The sequence below is a fragment of the Canis aureus genome, chromosome X, assembly GCF_053574225.1.
Source record: "Canis aureus isolate CA01 chromosome X, VMU_Caureus_v.1.0, whole genome shotgun sequence".
Classification (NCBI taxonomy): Eukaryota; Metazoa; Chordata; class Mammalia; order Carnivora; family Canidae; genus Canis; species Canis aureus.
The window spans coordinates 56,983,199-57,004,023 of NC_135649.1; the positions used below are offsets into that span (position 1 = coordinate 56,983,199).

Here is a 20,825-nt window from a genome sequence, read left to right on the forward strand (position 1 = left end):
TGACATGAATTGTGCTTTACAATATTGTTCATTCAAAAACCCAAAGACAGCCATAGAAACAGACATGTTTTAAGTCGACCATCAATAATGTTGGTTTGGGGACACCTGGATGGCTCGGCAGTTTTAGTGCCTGCCTTTGGCCCAGGATGTGATCCTGGAGTTCCGGGATTGAGTCCCACATCAGACTCCCTGCATGGAGCCTGCTTCTCCTTCTGCCTATCTCTCTCTCTCTCTCTCTCTCTCTCTCTGTCTCTCATGAATAAATAAATTTTAAAAAATCTTTAAAAAAGGCTGGTTTGTTTTTTTCCTAGGTTGATCTCTCCTTTTTACACTCAAAAAAGAACAGCCTAAGACCTCTCTGTCCTCCCTAGGACCACTTCTTAAGCATCCAAACTGAGTTAGAATATGAAATGCATTGTGAAAAAGAAGGGACACTGATTCCAGCAATGTGATCAGGCTAATTGGCATTACCATCATATCATAAGTTTGATATCACACTGCCAAGACTTGGCATGACTCCACTTATGGCTCTGCCAATCCTGAGTTGAGTGTTGCAGCCACTATAATGGCATTTTGTCTTCACTGGTTCAGAGACTGGTGTCTTCACTAAGGCCTTGGAGAACAGCTGAAATTCCTAAAAATATTTTGCCACAATAGAGCTAGAATTAAAAAAAAATGCTGAAGAATCTGCTACCTCTTAAGAAATGAACACTACACTAATTTCATCTGAGGCACTATATTACTTCCTTGTAGGCTGTCAGTTTAAATCTCTCTCAAGCCAAATTCCACATCTGTCTACTTGCAATGCTTCCTAAGCTAAAGAAAGGGGAGTAGTCATCTTTTGGGAAATTCAAAGGTTTACATAGCTAATCAATCCCTTCAGTGTGATCCAGGGATATTAGCACTTCTACAGAGCTGCAGAGAAAAATGAGGGGATAATGTTCTTCTTTTCTCTATACACCAAAAGATTTTACAAAAAATACCAGAAAATAGTATTATTATGCATTAATGTTATCAGTAATTAAGATATGAATTGAACAACAGGGACAGAGACAGAGACATGAGATGTTCAGAATATCAAGCAGTTCAATACATGAAGGCAAAACACAAACATCATCCTTTTGTAGTAACTAAGCAAAAAGCTGGGTGAAATTTGGGAAAACTTCAACTCACAAATTTCATTTTAAGATGTTATAATGTTATAATAATGTTCTATATATGCTATAGTAAATATGTGTTAAGTGTTCTATAATGTTATAATAAATATGTGTTAACTAAAAAGAAAGTATGTGTATATATCTTTATCTAAAGAGAGCGATAGAAATAGAGATAGATACTATATCTATCTATAGTTACATAGGTGTAATATCTAAATGAATATCAGGCAATATTTTCAAAAATAGATCCTATGGGTCCTATATTACTGAATAAAGACCTATTATCAATAATTAATATGTTGGTTATTTGTATAGAATCAGATATTGCTAAAGTATTTTTTAGGTACCTAAGTCAATTTAAACCTCTCAAGTATTTTAACCCTATACCAATGCACACACTCGTACCCATCTACATTTCTTTCTTGTTTATACTTGTTGCTTTGCTAAGTAAGATATTTTTATTAATACTAGAAACGTTAGCGTAGCCATTGTCTGAATTATTTCAAATTCTGAATTAGTGGAGTTTGAATGAATCAGGTTCTGTTATATAAAGATGTACATGTCAAGTTATATAAGTAAATTGAGAACTCTTCTTAAATAAATCAAGAAAATGCCCTAACCATTTCTAATCCTCTTCACTTTCATTTGCTTATAACTGCTGGGGAGAAAACAATTTAAAGAAAATATAATGTACAAAAACATCACAATATCTGAAAAGAGACACCGTGATCATTTTATTTTGTGACCTTTAGTCCCCATTTTTAAGCTACAAATGGAAAGATATAATACAAACAAACATAAAGTTCCATTACTTGGGCATTTTAGCAGGGTTTAAAGGGGCTTCTCCTTACATATGACACAGAAACAGGAGGTACCAGTAGATTCTTCAATAATTAGTCAGTTGTATGTAAAATTAAACTTAGCTGTATAACATTATCTTTCTTTACAAAAAAAAAAAAATTTGAGACACAAGCACCTGAAACGAAAGTACTGTAAAACATTTCAATAATCATTTGGGGGAAAACAAGGATAAATCTCAACCCATATAGACCATATTAAAAATATAAACTGGTTGTGATAAGCAATGGGTGTTGTGTATAAGTGGTGAATCACTAAATTCTACACCTAAAACTAGCATTACATTGTATGGTAATTACCTGGAATTTAAGTAAAAACTTGAGGGGTGTCTGGGTGATTCAGTCAATTAAACATCTGACTCCTAGTTTCAGCTTGAGTCATGATCTCAGGGTCATAGGATTCAGGCTCCACGCTCAGTGCCAGTCTGCTTGAGGGATTCTCTCTCCCTTTCCCTTCACCCTCTGCCCCTCCTGCCACTCAGTCTCTCTCTCTCTCTCGCAAATAAGTAAATAAAATCTTAAATAAAAATTTGAAATTCCAGAAAAAATCAACCGGAATTTGAATAAAAACTTAAAAATATATCAACTGAATTATTTAAAATTATTTTTAAACAAAATTAATGAAAGTTAAGTTTGAAATGCATAGTAAGTTTAATGTCAAATATGAAACTTGCTGATAGCTAAATTGAGAATTAATTCACAATTATCTTTGTGAATGGAGGAGTGAGGTGGTATGTCTAATCTAAAATAATGCATAATCCCACAATTATTTCTACTTGGTTTTACAGAGCATTTTTCTTCTTACACTTGACTATAGAGAAGTAGGATATTCTTGGGCTTTTAAAATAAATGTAAATTAAGGAGAGGAATTACTGTAGAGCTAGGCATGTTCTTCCTCTTCCTGTTTAATGTTTTTTCTACTTTCTGTCTTTTAGACAGAAGTGCTCATACCGTTCCCCACTCAATATCTTATCTATCTCTATCATCTCATTCTAGGTGCAAGCAAAAGGATAAGAATTGAGGATTTTTTTTCGATGGCTCCTATTGCAATAAATCCAAGTTGTAGAAGGAAAAGCCAAGGCCCTAATCCAAGGAAGGAGGTGCCAAGAAAGGTGAAATATATAAACCAAGTAAATTAGGAGGAGGTGAAAGCCTAAACTGGGTTCTCACTTGCACTATAAGACAACACCAAGATGAGGAAAGAATTCAGAAGACCTGGGTTTGAAACCCAGTTCTGCCACTCATTTGCTTTGTGACCTTATGCAATTAATTTAAACTCAGGAATCATAAGTTGCTCACTTGTAAAATGAAAACAATATCCATAAATATACAGTGAAGATTAAATTAAGTGCATATAAAATAAGATAAAAACAAGGAGGGAGGCAAACCATAAAAGACTCTTAACAATAGGGAACAAAGTAAGGGTTACTGGTAGGCAGGTGGGTGGGAGATTAGAGTAAATGGGTGAAAGGCATTAAGGAGGGCAAGTATTGTAATGAGTACTGGATATTATATGCAAGTGATGGATGAAGCATTAAATTCCACACCTGAAACTAACAATATATGTTAACTAACTAGAATTTAAATAAAATATTGATAGAAACTCAAAAACAAACAAACAAACAAAAAACCCAACACTTAGCACCCATGCCTTATATATAACAGGAACTTAATATATATTACAGATTTTCCACAATAGATAAGGTACTAAAGTTTACTCAAGGGTGCATTAACAAACACGTGGAGGGTAGCAGGTTTCATCCTGCTCAAAGATGAAACGGTCAACCAGGAAATTAAGGAAGAATTAAAAAGATTCATGGAAACTAATGAGAATGAAGATACAACCATTCAAAATCTTTGAGATAGAGCAAAAGCAGTCCTGAGGAGGAAATACATCGCAATACAAGCACCCATTCAAAAACTGGAAAGAACTCAAATACAAAAGCTAACCTTGCACCTAAAGAAGCTGGAGAAAAAACAGCAAATAGATCTTACACCCAGCAGAAGAAGAGAGTTAATAAAGATTTGAGCAGAACTCAATGAAATAGAGACCAGAAGAACTGTGGAACAGATAAACAAAACCAGGAGTTGGTTCTTTGAAAGAATTAATAAGATAGATAAAGCATTTGCCAGCCTTATTAAAAAGAAGAGAGAAAAGACTCAAATTAATAAAATCATGAATGAGAAAGGAGAGTTCACCACCAACACCAAGAAAATACAAACGATTTTAAAAACATATTATGAGCAGCTATACGCTAATAAATTAGGCAACCTAGAAGAAATGGACGCATTTCTGGAAAACCACAAACTACCAAAACTGGAACAGGAAGAAATAGAAAACCAGAAAAGGCCAATCACCAGGGAGGAAATTGAAGCAGTCATCAAAAACCTCCCAAGACACAAGAGTCCAGGGCCAGATGGCTTCCCAGGGGAATTCTATCAAACGTTTAAAGAAGAAACCATACCTATTCTCCTAAAGCTGTTTGGAAAGATAGAAAGAGATGGAGTACTTCCAAATTCGTTCTATGAGGCCAGCATCACCTTAATTCCAAAGCCAGACAAAGACCCCACCAAAAAGGAGAATTACAGACCAATATCCCCGATGAACATGGATGCAAAAATTCTCAACAAGATACTAGCCAATAGGATCCAACAATATTTATCCACCATGACCAAGTGGGATTTATCCCCAGGATGCAAGGATGGTTCAACACTCCTAAAGCAATCAATGTGATTGATCATATCAGCAAGGGAAAAAACAAGAACCATAGGATCGTCTCAATAGATGCAGAGAAAGCACTTGACAAAAGAGAGCATCCATTCCTGATCAAAACTCTTCAGAGTGTAGGGATAGAGGGAACATTCCTCAGCATCTTAAAAGACATCTACAAAAAGCCCACAGCAAATATCATTCTCAATGGGGAAACACTAAGAGCCTTCCCCTAAGATCAGGAACAAGACAGGGATGTCCACTCTCACCACTGCTATTCAACATAGTACTGGAAGTCCTAGCCCCAGCAATCAGGCAACAAAAAGAAATAAAAGGCATTCAAATGGGCAAAGAAGAAGTCAAACTCTCCCTCTTCGCCAATGACATGATACTGTACAGAGAAAACCCAAAAGACCCCACTCCAAGATTGCTAGAACTCATACAGCAATTTGGCAGCGTGGCAAGATACGAAATCAATGCCCAGAAGTCAGTGACATTTCTATACACTAACAATGAGACTGAAGAAAGAGAAATTAAGGAGTTAATCCCATTTACAATTGCATCCAAAAGCATAAGATACCTAGGAATAAACCTAACCAAAAGGTAAAGGATCTCTACCCTAAAAACTAGAGAACACTTCCGAACGAGATTGAGGAAGACACAAAGAGATGGAAAAATATTCCATGCTCATGGATTGGCAGAATTAATATTGTGAAAATGTCATTGTTACCCAGGGTAATGTACACATTTAATGCAATCCCTATCAAAATACCATGGACTTTCTTCAGAGAGTTAGAACAAATTATTTTAAGATTTGTGTGGAATCAGAAAAGACCCCGAATAGCCAGGGGAATATTAAAAAAGAAAACCATAGGTGGGGGCATCACAATGCCAGATTTCAGGTTGTACTACAAAGCTGTGGTCATCAAGACAGTGTGGTACTGGCACAAAAACAGACACATAGATCAATGGAACAGAATAGAGACTCCAGAAGTGGACCCTCAACTTTATAGTCAACTAATATTCGACAAAGCAGGAAAGACTATCCACTGGAAGAAAGACAGCCTCTTCAGTAAATGGTGCTGGGAAAATTGGACATCCACATGCAGAAGAATGAAACTAGACCATTCTCTTACACCATACACAAAGATAAATGGATGAAAGATCTCAATGTGAGACAAGATTCCATCAAAATCCTAGAGGAGAACACAGGCAACACCCTGTTTGAACTTGGCCACAGTAACTTCTTGCAAGATTCATCCATGAAGGCAAGAGAAACAAAAGTAAAAATGAACTATTGGGACTTCATCAAGATAAGAAGCTTTTGCACAGCAAAAGAAACAGTCAACAAAACTCAAAGACAACTTACAGAATGGGTGAAGATATTTGCAAATCATGTATCAGATAAAGGACTAGTATTCAAGATCTATAAAGAACTTATTAAACTCAACAGCAAAGAAACAAACAATCCAATCATGAAATGGGCAAAAGACATGAAGAGAAATCTCACAGAGGAAGACATAGACATGGTCAACAAGCACATGAGAAAATGCTCTGCATCACTTGCCATCAGGGAAATACAAATCAAAATTACAATGAGATACCACCTCACACCAGGGAGAATGGTCAAAATTAACAAGGCAGGAAACAACAAATGTTGGAGAGGATGTGGAGAAAGGGGAACCCTCTTGCACTGTTGGTGGGAATGTGAACTGGTGCAGCCACTCTGGACAACTGTGTGGAGGTTCCTCAAAGAGTTAAAAGTAGATCTGCCCTATGACCCAGCAATTGCACTGCTGGGGATTTACCCCAAAGATACAGATGCAGCGAAACAGCGGGACACCTGCACCCCGATGTTTATAGCATCAATGTCCACAATAGTCAAACTGTGGAAGGAGCCTCAGTGTCCATCGAAAGATGAATGGATAAAGAAGATGTGGTATATGTATACAATGGAATATTACTCAACCATTAGAAACGACAAATACCCACCATTTGCTTCGATGTGGATGGAACTGGAGGGTATTATGCTGAGTGAAATAAGTCAATTGGAGAAGGACAAACATTATATGGTCTCATTCATTTGCGGAATATAAAAAATAGTGAAAGGGAATAAAGGGGAAAGGAGAAAGAATGAGTGGGAAATATCAGAGAGGGAGACAGAACATGAGAGACTCCTAACTCTGGGAAACGAACAGGGGGTGGTAGAAAGCGTGGTGGTTGGGGGTTGGGGGTGATTAGGTGATGGGCACTGATGGGGGCACTTGATGGGATGAGCACTGGGTGTTATGCTATATGTTGGCAAATTGAACTCCAATAAATATTTTAAAAAATGAAAACAAAAGAGTACATTAACTTCAAGGCAGTTTTTAAATTCTTTTTTCTTTCATCTAACATTCTCTCAAAATCAGGACATGGATCTGATTATTTACATGGTACTATTTCTAGGCTCTGTGAATGCATTTTATAAGAAATATATTATCATATGTTGAGTACCAAGATATATTTCCAGCACTTTTATGCTCTCAACATTCTTTTATATGCACAGGGCTACTTTATTATTGTATCAGAATTTGTTTTTGGATACTTAGTGTAAAAAATCATTTTCTAGGGTAGCTCCAGTGGCTCAGCGGTTTAGCACTGCCTTCAGCCTGGGGCATGATCCTGGAGACCTGGGATCGAGTCCCACATCAGGCTCCCTGCATGGAGCCTGCTTCTCCCTCTGCCTGTGTCTCTGCCTCTCTCTCCTTCTCTGTCTCTCATGAATAAATCAAATCTTAAAAAAATCATTTTATAACCCCCAAATCCTTAACAGTGTTTCTTTTTATCTATAGCAGCTTTTTTATTTTTTAAAATATTTCTTAGTTATTTCTTATAGATAGAGAATGAGAGAAAGAGAGACAGAGAGGGGGCAAGAGCAGTTAGAGGAGAATAGGGGGAAGCAGGCTCCCTGTTAAGCAGGGATTCCGTGCAGGGCTCAATCCCAGGACCCCACGATTATGACCTGAGTTGAAGGCAGATGCTTAACCAAGTGAGCCACGCAGGCACCCTAAACAGCATTTAAAAAATTTTTTAAACAAAATACTATGTGAACTAAGGTATATACAATTCTGAAGCAGAAATGGGAATTATGGAATTAATTACCAATTCCATGCCCGCAGGTAAGGAAAGTCCTTGAAAGACACTTAGCAGGGCAGCCCAGGTGGCTCAGCGGTTTAGCGCCACCTTCAGCCCAGGGCGTGATCCTGGAGACCTGGGATGGAGTCCCACCGTCAGGCTCCCTACAGGAGCCTGCTTCTGCCTCTGCCTCTTTCTCTGCCTCTCTCTTTCTGTGTGTCTCTCATGAATAAATAAATAAAATCTTTAAAAAAAAGACACTTTGGAAACCACTGATCTATAGAGAAAACCCTAAACCTGATAAATAAAAAGCTAACTTCACAAGTTGCTTTTTCCCTACCCTTTCTATTCTAAACATATTTATGACTCTCCTATCTCAAATGGGAGATCTCTGCTCTGGTCTCTTGAACTTAATGGTATTCCCCCTAATATACTAGGCTCTTTCTCATTAGTGTTTTTCTGTAGTCTTCTCTCTGCCTAGAGTGTTTTTCACTGATTCTCCTTCTGTCCTTTGCTCAGTCTACAAAACATAAAAACATAAAAACATAAAAAGCTCCAAAGTTTCCATCTCTCTGTGTATGACCCAATTTACCAACTTAGTTGCTTCCATCTCTGTGATCTTATAGCACCTGGTATGTACTTATATTATGGTCTGCATCACACTTTAATGCAATTATTACTTTACATGTCCTCTTTAGTTTTACTGTTGACAAGAACTGCTACTCATATAATTTTTCATTACCTTAGACATAATACCCAAATACAATAGGTGGTTTATAAAATTTTGTGTGACTAAAGGTATAAAGATCTTATTGTCATTAAATTCCTTTTAATTTTCTACCACATAATAACTTTAATAATTTTTGAAGCTTCAGCTAGATAAATATTAAGCTTATTTTAAATCTTTCATGCACTTTTATGTTCTTTTATAGATAATAAAAATGTTCAATGCTAAATTATGAAACTGTTATTTTTAGGGGAGTACTGTTTATCACAGTGTTGATAAACACTGAATTATTATTTAAGATAATGACCATTTGGATGTTCTTCTTTTCAAATTATAAGGCTTCTCTACCAAGGGTACATCTTCTTTCTACTTTCTAACCTACAGTAAAACTGGACAAGATCCACAGATGATTAAAACCCTTAAAAACAAAGAAAAATATATATTATTGGGATGTATAAGTAAGCAGATGTGCTGCATTATACAGAAGGCTTTGAGACAAAGCTAGTTTGGCTAGCACTTCTCATCCCTGTCCCCAGCACACAAAAATATACATACAATAAGGCCTTGAAAGGGATTTCCTGCAAGGAAATGACAATTTTTAAAGAGTCATGTCTATTTGATCTGAGTCACTGGAGTAACAAAACTGTTTTCATGAATACTTTAAAAATTCAATAATGTAACCTCTAGTACAGCTTGAAAAGCTCTGAAGGGCAAGACAGATCAATATTAGTTTATTTCTAATGCTGGACAGCATGAACAGACAAGGCTGATCATCAGATGGATTTTATTACCTGTTGGAGTGATAAGTCCTGGTGATAAAAGGCCAGAAACTGAATGGGGCAAAAGGCGAGCATTGTCCTGCAACACTCCCAAAGAACGTTTAGGAGGCCTGCCAGGCCTGGAACTGTTGAAAAACAGACAAAAACAAAGTCAAGTTAAAAATGTACTCTTTTTGGAAATACCTTCACTTGCTACATTTCCCTCCTCAATCTTTAATTACTGAGTGATAGAATTTTATTTTAAAGACTATTTTCATTGATTACCAAAAGACCAATCCTTTCTTTTTACTAAATTTGCCAGCTTAGTTATGGCAAACACTAAAGCCATAAAAGACTAGTTTTTAGCTCAGATACTTTGCAATACAGCTTACTTGTTGTGAGAAACCCAGTTATCTCCTGTCCTTAAACCTATATTTGATCTAGTATTAATACATGCTACTGAGATCTGAGATAGTGACTCACAGAATTCAGATTGGATAGAATGTGAAGTGATTAAGTCTGTACAGAAAGGTAAAGAGATGGGGAATAAGATGCGATTTTTTTAAGTATTACCACAGCTGCCAGGAGACCACAAAGAACAAAGGACCCCCACTCTCAGTAGATTAAAAAAAATCTACTTATTATTTAAACCAGGCTACATAACCAGCAGTGCACTCTCTTGGAGTGGCTGTACTAACAAAACCTGCTACTTTTGCTATCTAGGCTGTCTTTACTCAAAGATTTATTAGTGTTTTTAACTGATGAGTTAAGGTTAAACTTATAGATTAACCTGATCTATTCCATTTGCACATTCTTCACTCTAGTGTGAGCAGTTCAGGAACTGCAGTTGCAAATGTTAATCCATAAAATAATAAAATAAAAGGTCAGTGTCTGGCTTCCATGACTAATAAAGTCAGTGTACTGAATACATCATTTGGAAGCTGCCATCACATTGAAGAGACTTACAAGTCATTGAACATTAGGATCAAGTTATTCTCAAGTCATCCAGTATATCTCAAATATTACTTTCTAATGCTATCTAACATATTTTTCTTGCTTTTTAGTAAAAATGTAGTTTAAAAGCTGAATAATAGGGCTTTTGACAAACTATTGGAACATACTGTATTAAATAGCCCAAGCCACAAAAATGTATGAGGTTCAGATAGAGAGCATTTCCAAAAATGACTTTTGGTTCATACACAAAAAAATTAAGTTAAACCTTACTCTATCAACTTTGCAGTAGCAAAGTGCTCCATCAATGTAAGACAAACTCAGCTTTTTAAATGAAGACGTCTAGCAACCCTACACAGAGGTACCATTGCCCAATTCATTTTTCATAAACTGCTGGTGTTTCTTTCATTGTACATCAATATTGTATATCAGTCTATCATGAAAGATTCTGTGCTTCTTATGCAGTTTTAATTTTATAAACTGAGTCTCCCCTCCTTCTTTCTACTTCATTCTGAGCCAGAACTTACTTTCTTTAATTCAGTATTATCCTGTTTGTCCTTACCTGGTTTTATGGCTTTCTCTTTTAAGGAAGTGTTAAGACAAAAGAGCTATTTACTTCAAATGCCCTAAAAGATCCCTAGGTCACTAAACAATTCATCTTTGTATTTCCAGTCATTAGAAGTTGAATAATCTTCACAAATCTATACTTGCTAAATGCTTGTCTTTTCATTTATCAAAACACAAGCCTCCTACCTTTAAAGTCTACCATATTACTGTAATTTTCCAATGTAAAAATTTCAGTGCTGTTTTCATGCTCACCATGACTTTCAGACTGACTTTTCAGAACTTAGCAGCCTGAGGCTCCTTCTATTTCCATATAATGAACCAGTTGTTGACAGTGCACTTTGAAACCTTTAAGGTTTAACTAGTTTTGTTCCAAATTTCTTGGCCAATCTCACAATTTGAAGTAGCTCTTTTCCAGTGAGGTGACTCAGGTTTCAGAGGCATTAGAGGTTTCTCAGGTGGTTCTACCTTAAATTCCAAGATTTGAAAAAAATTGGTAAAATTTCCCACCAATATATATATGCATGTATATTCTCCATCTTAACATCCTTTTCAGTTGACTGGTTGGCATGATTAATTGAGTCTCCCCAACAGGAATACATGCTCTATGAATGTGGCATATATCTCTGGTTTTGTCACTACATCCTGAGCAGTTCTCATGGTATCTAGCATACAGTAAGGCTCAGTAAATGGTTAATTAACTTGGTTAATAGGAAATATTTCATTATTGCTACACTTTCCAAATATCCCTTAATTGTTCTATTCTCCTTGACTACATGAATAGAAAGCTGGTTGCATCATTTAGTCATCAGGTAATCATTTTTAAAGTCTTGGACTCCATAATAATTATAGGAGCTTCAAAATATGACCCACTTGAATCTATGCACAAGTTTAAAAAAGGGTAAATGCCATTATCTTACCTCTGAGAGACCCTGCAAGCTTCAAGAACCACTCAAGAACTAAAGGTCCCTGGAGTTATACATGGTGATATATATAAGGATTATAAAGGTTAAAATGGAAGCTTGACAAAGGCAATAGTTTTGGTCCCTTTGTTCACTGATATAGTGTGAATAGCTAGAACATCTTCTATCTTTGAGGAGCTCATGGTCTAGTGATACGGATGTGTGTCTGACTTGTTTAAAATTTTGATTAGTGCCTCAGTAGGTATGATTGTGTGATATCCAAACTTGTTCAAATTTATTAGTGAGAAAAAATCACATCCAGATGCCTTTGTTTCTATTCTTGTAAAGAATACTTGGGTCTCTAAAATAAATTAATTATAATGGGGCAGCCCCAGTGGCGCAGCGGTTTAGCACGGGCTGCAGCCCAGGGTGTGATCCTGGAGACCCGGGATCGAGTCCCATGTCGGGCTCCCTGCTTCTCCCTCTGCCCGTGTCTCTGCCTCTCTCTCTCTGAATGAATAAATAAATAAATCTTTAAAAAATTAATTAGAATCAAATTTGGCTTTTTAAAAAAGATTGTATTTATTTATTCATGTGAGACACACACAGAGAGAGGCAAAGACACAGGCAGAGGGAGAAGCAGGCTCCATGCAGGGAGCCTGATGTGGGACTCAATCCTGGGACTCCAGGATCACACCCTGGGCCAAACGCAGGCGCTAAACCACTGAGCCACCCAGGCATTCCAATTAGAATCAAATTTGTAAAAGAACTTTATAATCAATAAAGTTCCATACTAATAGAAGATAGCTTTATTTTTACTTTTAGACCTAATGATTCTCTGTAGTAAGGCACTCTTAGTACTAAAGTTGCTGCATTTTTTTCTTTAGTACATTTAGATAGAGTATATCATTAGTTTCAGATGTAGTGCTCAGTAATTCATCAGTTGCATGTAACACCCAGTGCTCATCACATCTTATGCCCTCCTTAATGCCTGTATTTCTTTTCAAAGAACAGAAGCCTAACAATATGATGTAAGACTATGGAGGACTCTGTAGAAAGTTGGAAAACATCATTCTTAATAGATGATCCTGCTATACTTCTTATCCTTAAGAGCTTCATTAGCATCAGGCATATATTTAACATATTAATCAAGACAAATAAACATGTGGTGATTTAACTAGAAAACTGTTATTTGGATGACAATTTAATCAGTGTAGATTGAAAGGTCCATCAGTGCAGCAGTCTATCTCTGCTGAAATATCGATTGTGTTACTGATTTCAGTAATGTTTTATTTTACAGGGAACAAATAAGCATGAAATTACTCTTTAATTGAATGATAATTGCTTGTTGGCAATTATTGGTTTCTGTTTAATTACAAAGTTATTTGCACTCTGTAAAATAAAACAGCTTTTTTTTGAAGTTTTTTTTTTTAATTTTTTTATTTATTTATGATAGTCACAGAGAGAGAGAGAGAGAGGGAGAGAAGCAGAGACATAAGCAGGCTCCATGCATCAGGACCCGACGTGGGATTCGATCCTGGGTCTCCAGGATCGCGCCCTGGGCCAAAGGCAGGCGCCAAACCCCTGCGCCACCCAGGGATCCTAATAAAACAGCTTTTTAAAAAATCCACCCAAATGGTTCAGTGGATGTATCACCCATGAACACTATCAACAAAAGTTGTTAAGGTATAAGGCAAACAACCCAACAAGTTAGCAAAACTTCTATTGAATAGCTCAGCTAAATCTTTAAGAGCTTCAGTTTATTGAATCAACATTAGATGGTTACATCTAATTAACAGGTGGTTTGTAGGGAAATCATACCAAAAAATCAAGATTTTCTCTAATTCCAGGTCATTCTTTAACATAATTTATCCTGATATGCATTTCCCCCCTTTATTCTGTAAACTTCTTTTTTTAAAAAAGATTTTATTTATTCATTAATGAGAGACACAAAGAGAGAGGCAGAGACATAGGCAAAGGGAGAAGCAGGCTCTCTGCAGGGAGTCCAATGCAGGACTAGATCCCAAGACCTGGGGATCATGCCCTGAGCTGAAGGCAGATGCTCAACCACTGAGACACTCAGGCATGCCTGTAAACTTCTTTAGAAGAAATAAAATAAGCCAGCTTCCTGAGGTAAAAGAATAAACCAACTTGAAATATATATCTACAGTATTTCATATCTCTGCAGTTGAAGTTTATTACCTTCAGAGCATTACCTCACAGTTTATAAACCTTGTAGAGTTAGTGGTTCCTTCCAAGGGAAATTCAGTAGGTCTTCTGGTATCAATAAAATATGACACATTCTATGATATACCTATCCCATATTGTAATAGGTAAAGTAGCTAATACTTTGCTCATTAAGATTATGAAATTTCACCATTGGAGTTATTTTTATCTCATGTTATCAGTCATTTGTATATGAATCAAGGAATAAGCAACTGAGTAATGTGAGTGATTTTGTTTTTCAAAGAATAAAACTCTTGTTAATAAATTAGTTAGTGATGACATGAACCTTCGGAATTTAATACGAATCGTATGGTCAGGACATGATATAGTGAGGAATCACAAATCATATCATCCTCTTCAATGAAAGCTTGGCTTACTACTTTTAAAGAAATATTTGTAACATTCTGGACAAATTGATCAAATTGCTGAAGATATAGTGACAGTTAGAGTGGCATTAGCAGCCACTTGTAAGACCACTGCAGTTGGCTACCTGTTAACAATGACTTGGGACTCAGTTTTCATAGCTATCACTGATATTTAAAATCCCTTGGGATAATCTCTGAATGCATCATTTTCTTCACTCACATTAGAAGCCAAGAATGACATTAGCTTTGAAGGTGTTGTTTACCTTACTGTGAGAGTACTGTTCTGACTTTCAATGTGCTTTTTAAATTAAAGAAGAATCTTTTGCCACAACAGTAAAACTTTTAATTGCATCATGGATTAATAATAATCTCTTAGGCCTGACATTTATTACAACATTTCAAGGATGCCAATGGTAGTTAAACTCTACCTGACCTCTCAGTGTTTACAAAGAGAAACAAACTCTGACTTTATAGCAACCTGAATCCATCTTCTCTTAGCGTTGGCAAACTGATAATTTGTCTAACTAGCACACTGGATTGTATTCCCAACCAGATCAAAGGCAGAAGCAACCAATTCAGCAACTGGGAGAAAGTCATCCATGAAAAATGGGCAATTAACATTAATCTTAATGAAATTGTTCAAGATGATAACTAGAACCTGGTCATTATGGTAACTCTCATAAAATGGTGCTTATGTTAAGCTGAACATCAATTGGCCCTTGTTTCATGGGAACTGAAAATGTGGCTCATCATGTCTCTAGGAGCTATCAATACAAAGAACAAAAACACACACCAGAAGCAAGACCATTTATATTCTACTACCATTTACTTATGTTTTCAGGTTTTTTTAGTATAGTTGACACTAATAATTTCAGGTATGCCTTTTTCAGTTCTTACAGGCAATCTAAAACTCAAATGCGGATATAATAAAATCATCAACACCAGCATTCCATTAGAGTTAGGGAAGTTAAGGAAATTAAGCATAAGGGAATTCAAGGGATAAAAGACAACCTCCACTTGTTAATGGGTCACACATTATAATATCAAGGGTCATGTAGAGCAATCTATGTTTATGCATTAATCTTATAATTGTGATAAATTGAATTATTTATATCTATTATCTTAAATTATAATGTTTCATTTCCTTGCTAGTGGAGTTTCTGTTTTTCCTTCAATAAAAAAGAAATCTGATGTAATAAACAATTTAAGGGTTGACTACTCATTTTGGTAGAAAGTGTAACTGTGAAGTTATTTTATACTTCATTTACTTGACTCTGCTCCCTATTTGAAATTAAGTGTGCTCCAGGCCTGGTTGTTAGCACCTTTAAACAAGTTTATTTTTTGTCATAAATTGGCTGAATTCTAATGAACATTTTAGAATAATTAACAAATATCGTATAACAGAAATGCTGGTGCATGACTTGAATTCTTTTTTGTGGCCTCTTTTTGTTCTGCTTATGTAATTTCTATTAACTTCAGTGGAATCAATGCACCTTAGTAAATCTTAGAGTAAATCAAATTAAATAAACATTTCCACTTCTAAACTCTATCGTATCACTGTCAGATACAATGTTTTTAAAATAAAGACATTCTTAAATTCAAAGAGTATTAAATTCAAAATCACTGTGTAAAACTTCTGATATCAAGAGAATGGATAAGAAGTTAACATTCACATTTGGATACATTCCACTAGTATCTCAAATTCAATATATGCCTCCTGAAATCCTACTCTCCAATCCTTCCTTTTCTTGTTTGGTCATCAGTACAAGCATGCTCTCCTCTTGGTTGCCAAAACCATAAACTTGAGGGTAATTTTGATTCTTCCTCTTCCTCTTCCTTCATTTTCAGTCTCCAATATTTCTGCTCCATTATAATATGTGTTGTAGATTTCCATCTCCATCTATTGCTAACATCTTAATTCAGGCCCTCATTATTTCATGCCCAGGCTATTTTTAACAGTGTGATTCATTGTTCCAATCCATTCTACATAATATGTGCTATGAATTTTGGTGAAACATTTCTTTCATTATGTCATCTTTTGCTCTAGAACCTTCAATACTTCCTGACTGCATACAAAACAAAATCTAAATGCCTCAGTCTGGCAAACTCTCCCAATACATATTTCTTCCCTTTCTCCAATTACTTCTTAAATGAGTCTTCTATTCCAGCTGGAAGAGTTCATTCACTGTCTACTAAGCATAGTATTTGACACTAGAGCCCTTTCATTGTGAAACATTTTCAAGGTATCAGAGTTCCTGAAGACATGCTTTGTTAAGTTCCACTGCTTCAGGAAGGCTTCAGTATAATCTGCTGTAACTGCTCCTGCTTTCCTGAAAGGCCAGTGACTTTAATTTTGTATCATCATTTACAGGTTTTCTTAAATTGTTATCACAAAGGGTACTTTAGTGGGACCTATTAGCATTAGGGAACCTATTTCAAATAACCAAAATATTGTTTTTCGTGTCTGGCAAATGAAGTCACATTGGTCATTATCAGTCTGTTTAGACCCAATAAGGATCTCAATAGTTAATATTTCAAATTTTAATATTGATCAGAAAATGTAGGAGCATGACTTTAATATCACAATTCAGGAGAGCTGAGGAAGTTGAACAAGATCTTTAAGATTGCTATCACTATTAACCTGTCTGTGTTAGTCTCTATGGTTATGGATATAGCCTGGAAACACACATTCAATTGATAAACACAGGTGCTAGTTTCCTTGTTGATTTTTTTTTCCAATTTTGCATGGATAAATATTACTGACTCATACTAAAATAAAACTAATTTAAACTATCTTATATATATTCAGTGTGGTACAGTGGAAAGCTCTAGAAGTTAAATCTGAGTTCTAATTCCAGTTGTGTTAGGCAGAATTCCAAAATTCTCCATCCCAAGATTTTCAGCCCTAATCACTAGAGCTGTGAATATACCATACCTGAGATTGCTACAATTACATGGCAAAGGGATTTTGTACATCTCATTAAGTTAACTAACCAGTTGAGTGTGAGTTAATCAGAGGAGATTATCTATATGGATCTAATCCAATCATATAAACCCTTTAAAACAGAAAGGAAGTCAGAGAACATACCATTGTTGGCTTGAAGATTGAAAAAGCCATGCATCAAGAAATGCATGTAGCTTCAAGGAGCCAAGCACAAACCTGGGCTTAAAGCAAAGAAACAGGTATGCAAATCCTAAAATTGAACTAGATTCTGCCGAAAACTTCAATGAGCTTCTGAGTAGACTTTTCCCCAAATCTTCCAGATTTTGAGCCCAGCCTGTCATCACCTTGATTTCAGCCTTCCAAGGCTGAGAACTCACTCAAGCCTCTCCAGATTTCTGATATATAGAACTATGAGGTAATAAATGGGTGTTGTTTTGAGTTGTTAAATTTGAGGCAATTGGTCATACAACAGGAAACTAGAACACCAGTTCTGCCATTATTGAGCCATGTGACCTTAGGCAAATTATAAGACTATTTTAGATGTGCTTTCTCACTTTAAGATTAGAGATATAAGCTAAATAATCTGTGAATCTGATTATTAGAACCACATTACATTTCTGGTCTAATCCATTAACTTCAAAGTATGCATAGCTTTCCACTTTATCTGTCAATTTTAGCTTACATTTTAAGTTGCATTAGGTTTCTGGATTGATTCTATGGAAAATTACCCAAAAAAGAACAAACTATGTGCGTAATGCTATAGTATCATCCTCACCTGATAATTGTATGTAATTAGTCAATATATATGAACACTGGTTTGAAAAGTTAAAAAAGTTAAAAGTGCTATACAACTTAAAAGGACAGATGTTACAACATGGATGAACCTTGAGGACATTATGCTATAAGAAATAAGGCAGTCACAGGGACACCTGGGTGGTTCAACGGTTGAGCATCTGCCTTTGGCTCAGGGCGTGATCCCAAGTGTAGGGATTGAGTCCCACATCAGGCTCTCTGCAGGGAGCCTGTTCCTCCCTCTGCCTATCTATGTCTCTGCCTCTCTCTGTGTGTCCTTCATGAATAAATAAAATCTTAAAAAAAAGAAAAAGAAATAGGCAGTCACAAAAAGACACATACTGTATAATTCTACTTATATGAGGTATAAATAGTAGTAAACTTCTAGAAATAGAAAATAGGAATGTGTTTGCCTGGGACACGGTGGGAGTCAGGGGGTTGGGGATGGAAAATTGCTCCGTAAAGTATAGAGTTTCAGTTTTGCAAGATTAAAAAGTTCTAGAAATCTGTTGACAATGTGAATATAGTTAACACTACTGCACTGTACACTTAAAAATGGTTAAGATGGTATATTTTATGTTATATGTATTTTACTACAAATTTTTAAAGTGTTATACAAATATAAGGGAGTATTGTTACTATGCTTAGTTATTAATAGTTAAAATTTCCACAGAGATCATTTTGAATTCCAGAAAAATCTATGATAAAAGATACACCCCACAGTTTACATATTAGAAAAGTAGTATTCTCATCTGAATGCTAGTAGTAAAAGAATTACCAACTCTCACAACCATCTCTTACCACATGCTTAATTTACATCCCAAGAAGTCCTTACTTCTAAGATAGAATTCAAGAAGAGTTCAAGCTTTATATTTTAATTTCACAATTCTAATTTTTCTTAGGCAACCGCAATACATGTTTACATACAGATTTTTTTTCACATTATTTTCTCTTCGGCATTCATTTCTTTGACAGGAAAATATTTTTTAGGCATTTTCTCTGCCCACAAAATACTTTGCCCCACATCTCCTTAGTGCTTTGAAATAATAAGACAATTTTCATCAAAGAATAGATCATAGCAGTTCACCAGGAAATAGAGAACTGAATTCTAATTTTTTTGTTGTTGATTGTGGCATGATCATGGATAAATTACTAGATTTTAATAAATGGGCATGAAGAGCTTTAACGCTGTTGTGGCAGTGGACATGCTTAGGACTAACTGGATGGTCTCATAAAGCTCTTTGCCGTCCCTCACTTTCATTTTGAAGTCGGGTAAATCTGGGTAGATTCAAATGCAACAAGTAAATCCTGAGACACAGCAGCCTGGTTACAGATTAACACCCTTTTCCAAAAAGTCATTTTTCTCCCTAAATCATGGTTTCCACAAGACAGCACAATTTGACAGGCCAGCAATGGACTGTGAATTTGGTCTGTGACTCTGAGACACTCAACCTTTCTATGCTTCAGTTTCATCACCTGCTAAATGGGTACTGAAATCATTTGATTCAAGTAATTGTGAGGAATTAGAAATTCTTTTCTCTAAAATCATCCATAATTAAATAATGCACAAGGAGAGAAAAGAAACAGCCAATGTGTGAACATTTTTGAGCAGAATTTTCCAATTTAAATAGATTCTCATTTTATATAGTAGTGGTATATTGTACCATACAATTACTTTGATAATGTTTTTATAGGTGTATTCCTGGAGCTGTTTATTCCTTTTTCAGCTGTTCTAAGTCAAAAACATTATCACTTTCATTATTTAACTCCTCAAAAATATCCTTTAACTTCACTGTCTTCAAGTAAACAAAATTGCCAAATCCCACAGCTGGCCAAGATTATTGACCTATTTCTCTCTAGCTTCTGCGCTTCCCCATAAGAGAGAACCTTTTCCTAAAAACATGGTATTTTCCTCCATACCTATAACTTATGCCTTTAACCATAGAAAAAAATAAAATCAATGTAATTTGCAAAATCAATAGTCTGCTTTTTAATATCCTCTCATGAGTACATTTGATTCCCACTAGAATGTTTTACCATTTTCTGAGAAAAATGAAATTAATAGCCTACAACTAATGTGGGTTTCCATTTCAGGTGAGAATCTCTTTGACACTACTGATGTTGAGTTGATCCTACAAAAAGGCAGGGTTGCAAAAAGGGCAATCCTTTTTTTTTCTTGAGGTAGATCATTTTTATTGTAGTGTAATTCAACTGGCAATACTAATTTTCTTCTTTTCTCTCCTAAAAGTACTTCACAACAACCTAAACCCTAATCCCAGTCCTAGACTGAGTACTGAAATTTAGTATGTTTACATGGATGTTCACATCCTACCATTCCTGATTATAGACTGAGCCCTCTCTTCTGGCCATAGATGGCCACTCTCCCAACCTTAGCTATGCACAGAATCTTAAGTCAGACCACAAAAATCCCTGTGTATGTCCAGAGAGTGACCACTATTGAGGACAACTAGTTATCTCACAATGACCCCAGAAGGGAGCAGAGGAAAGGAGAGGTGGGAGGTCAACTTAGGTCTGTTCTACATGGGGTCTCAACTCATTGTGCATGGCTTTCCAAGGATGGGTAGGAGGCATTTTTACCATAAAATATGATACATTCCTTTCAGTTTCCTTAGCAACAGGATGCCAGTCAGCAGACTGTAATTCAAAGATTCATCTTCTTTGCTATAAAGGAATTGGGAGCAGTGGGAAGCAGGAGGACTTCTCAGCATGAGGTAGAATTGATGGAGTGGTTTGA

At 35.9% G+C, this 20,825-nt stretch overlaps 1 protein-coding gene across 2 annotated transcripts in view; it reads right to left on the reverse strand.

The window, feature by feature from the left end:
* Nucleotides 1-20,825, reverse strand: part of LOC144308202 (dachshund homolog 2-like) — a 530,849-nt gene that overhangs the window by 153,201 nt on the left and 356,823 nt on the right. For both annotated transcript variants that reach the window (XM_077888552.1, XM_077888551.1), the window contains exon 3: nt 9,360-9,472. In XM_077888552.1, coding sequence (XP_077744678.1) covers nt 9,360-9,472 — 113 coding nt within the window. The remainder of the gene's footprint in view (nt 1-9,359; nt 9,473-20,825) is intronic.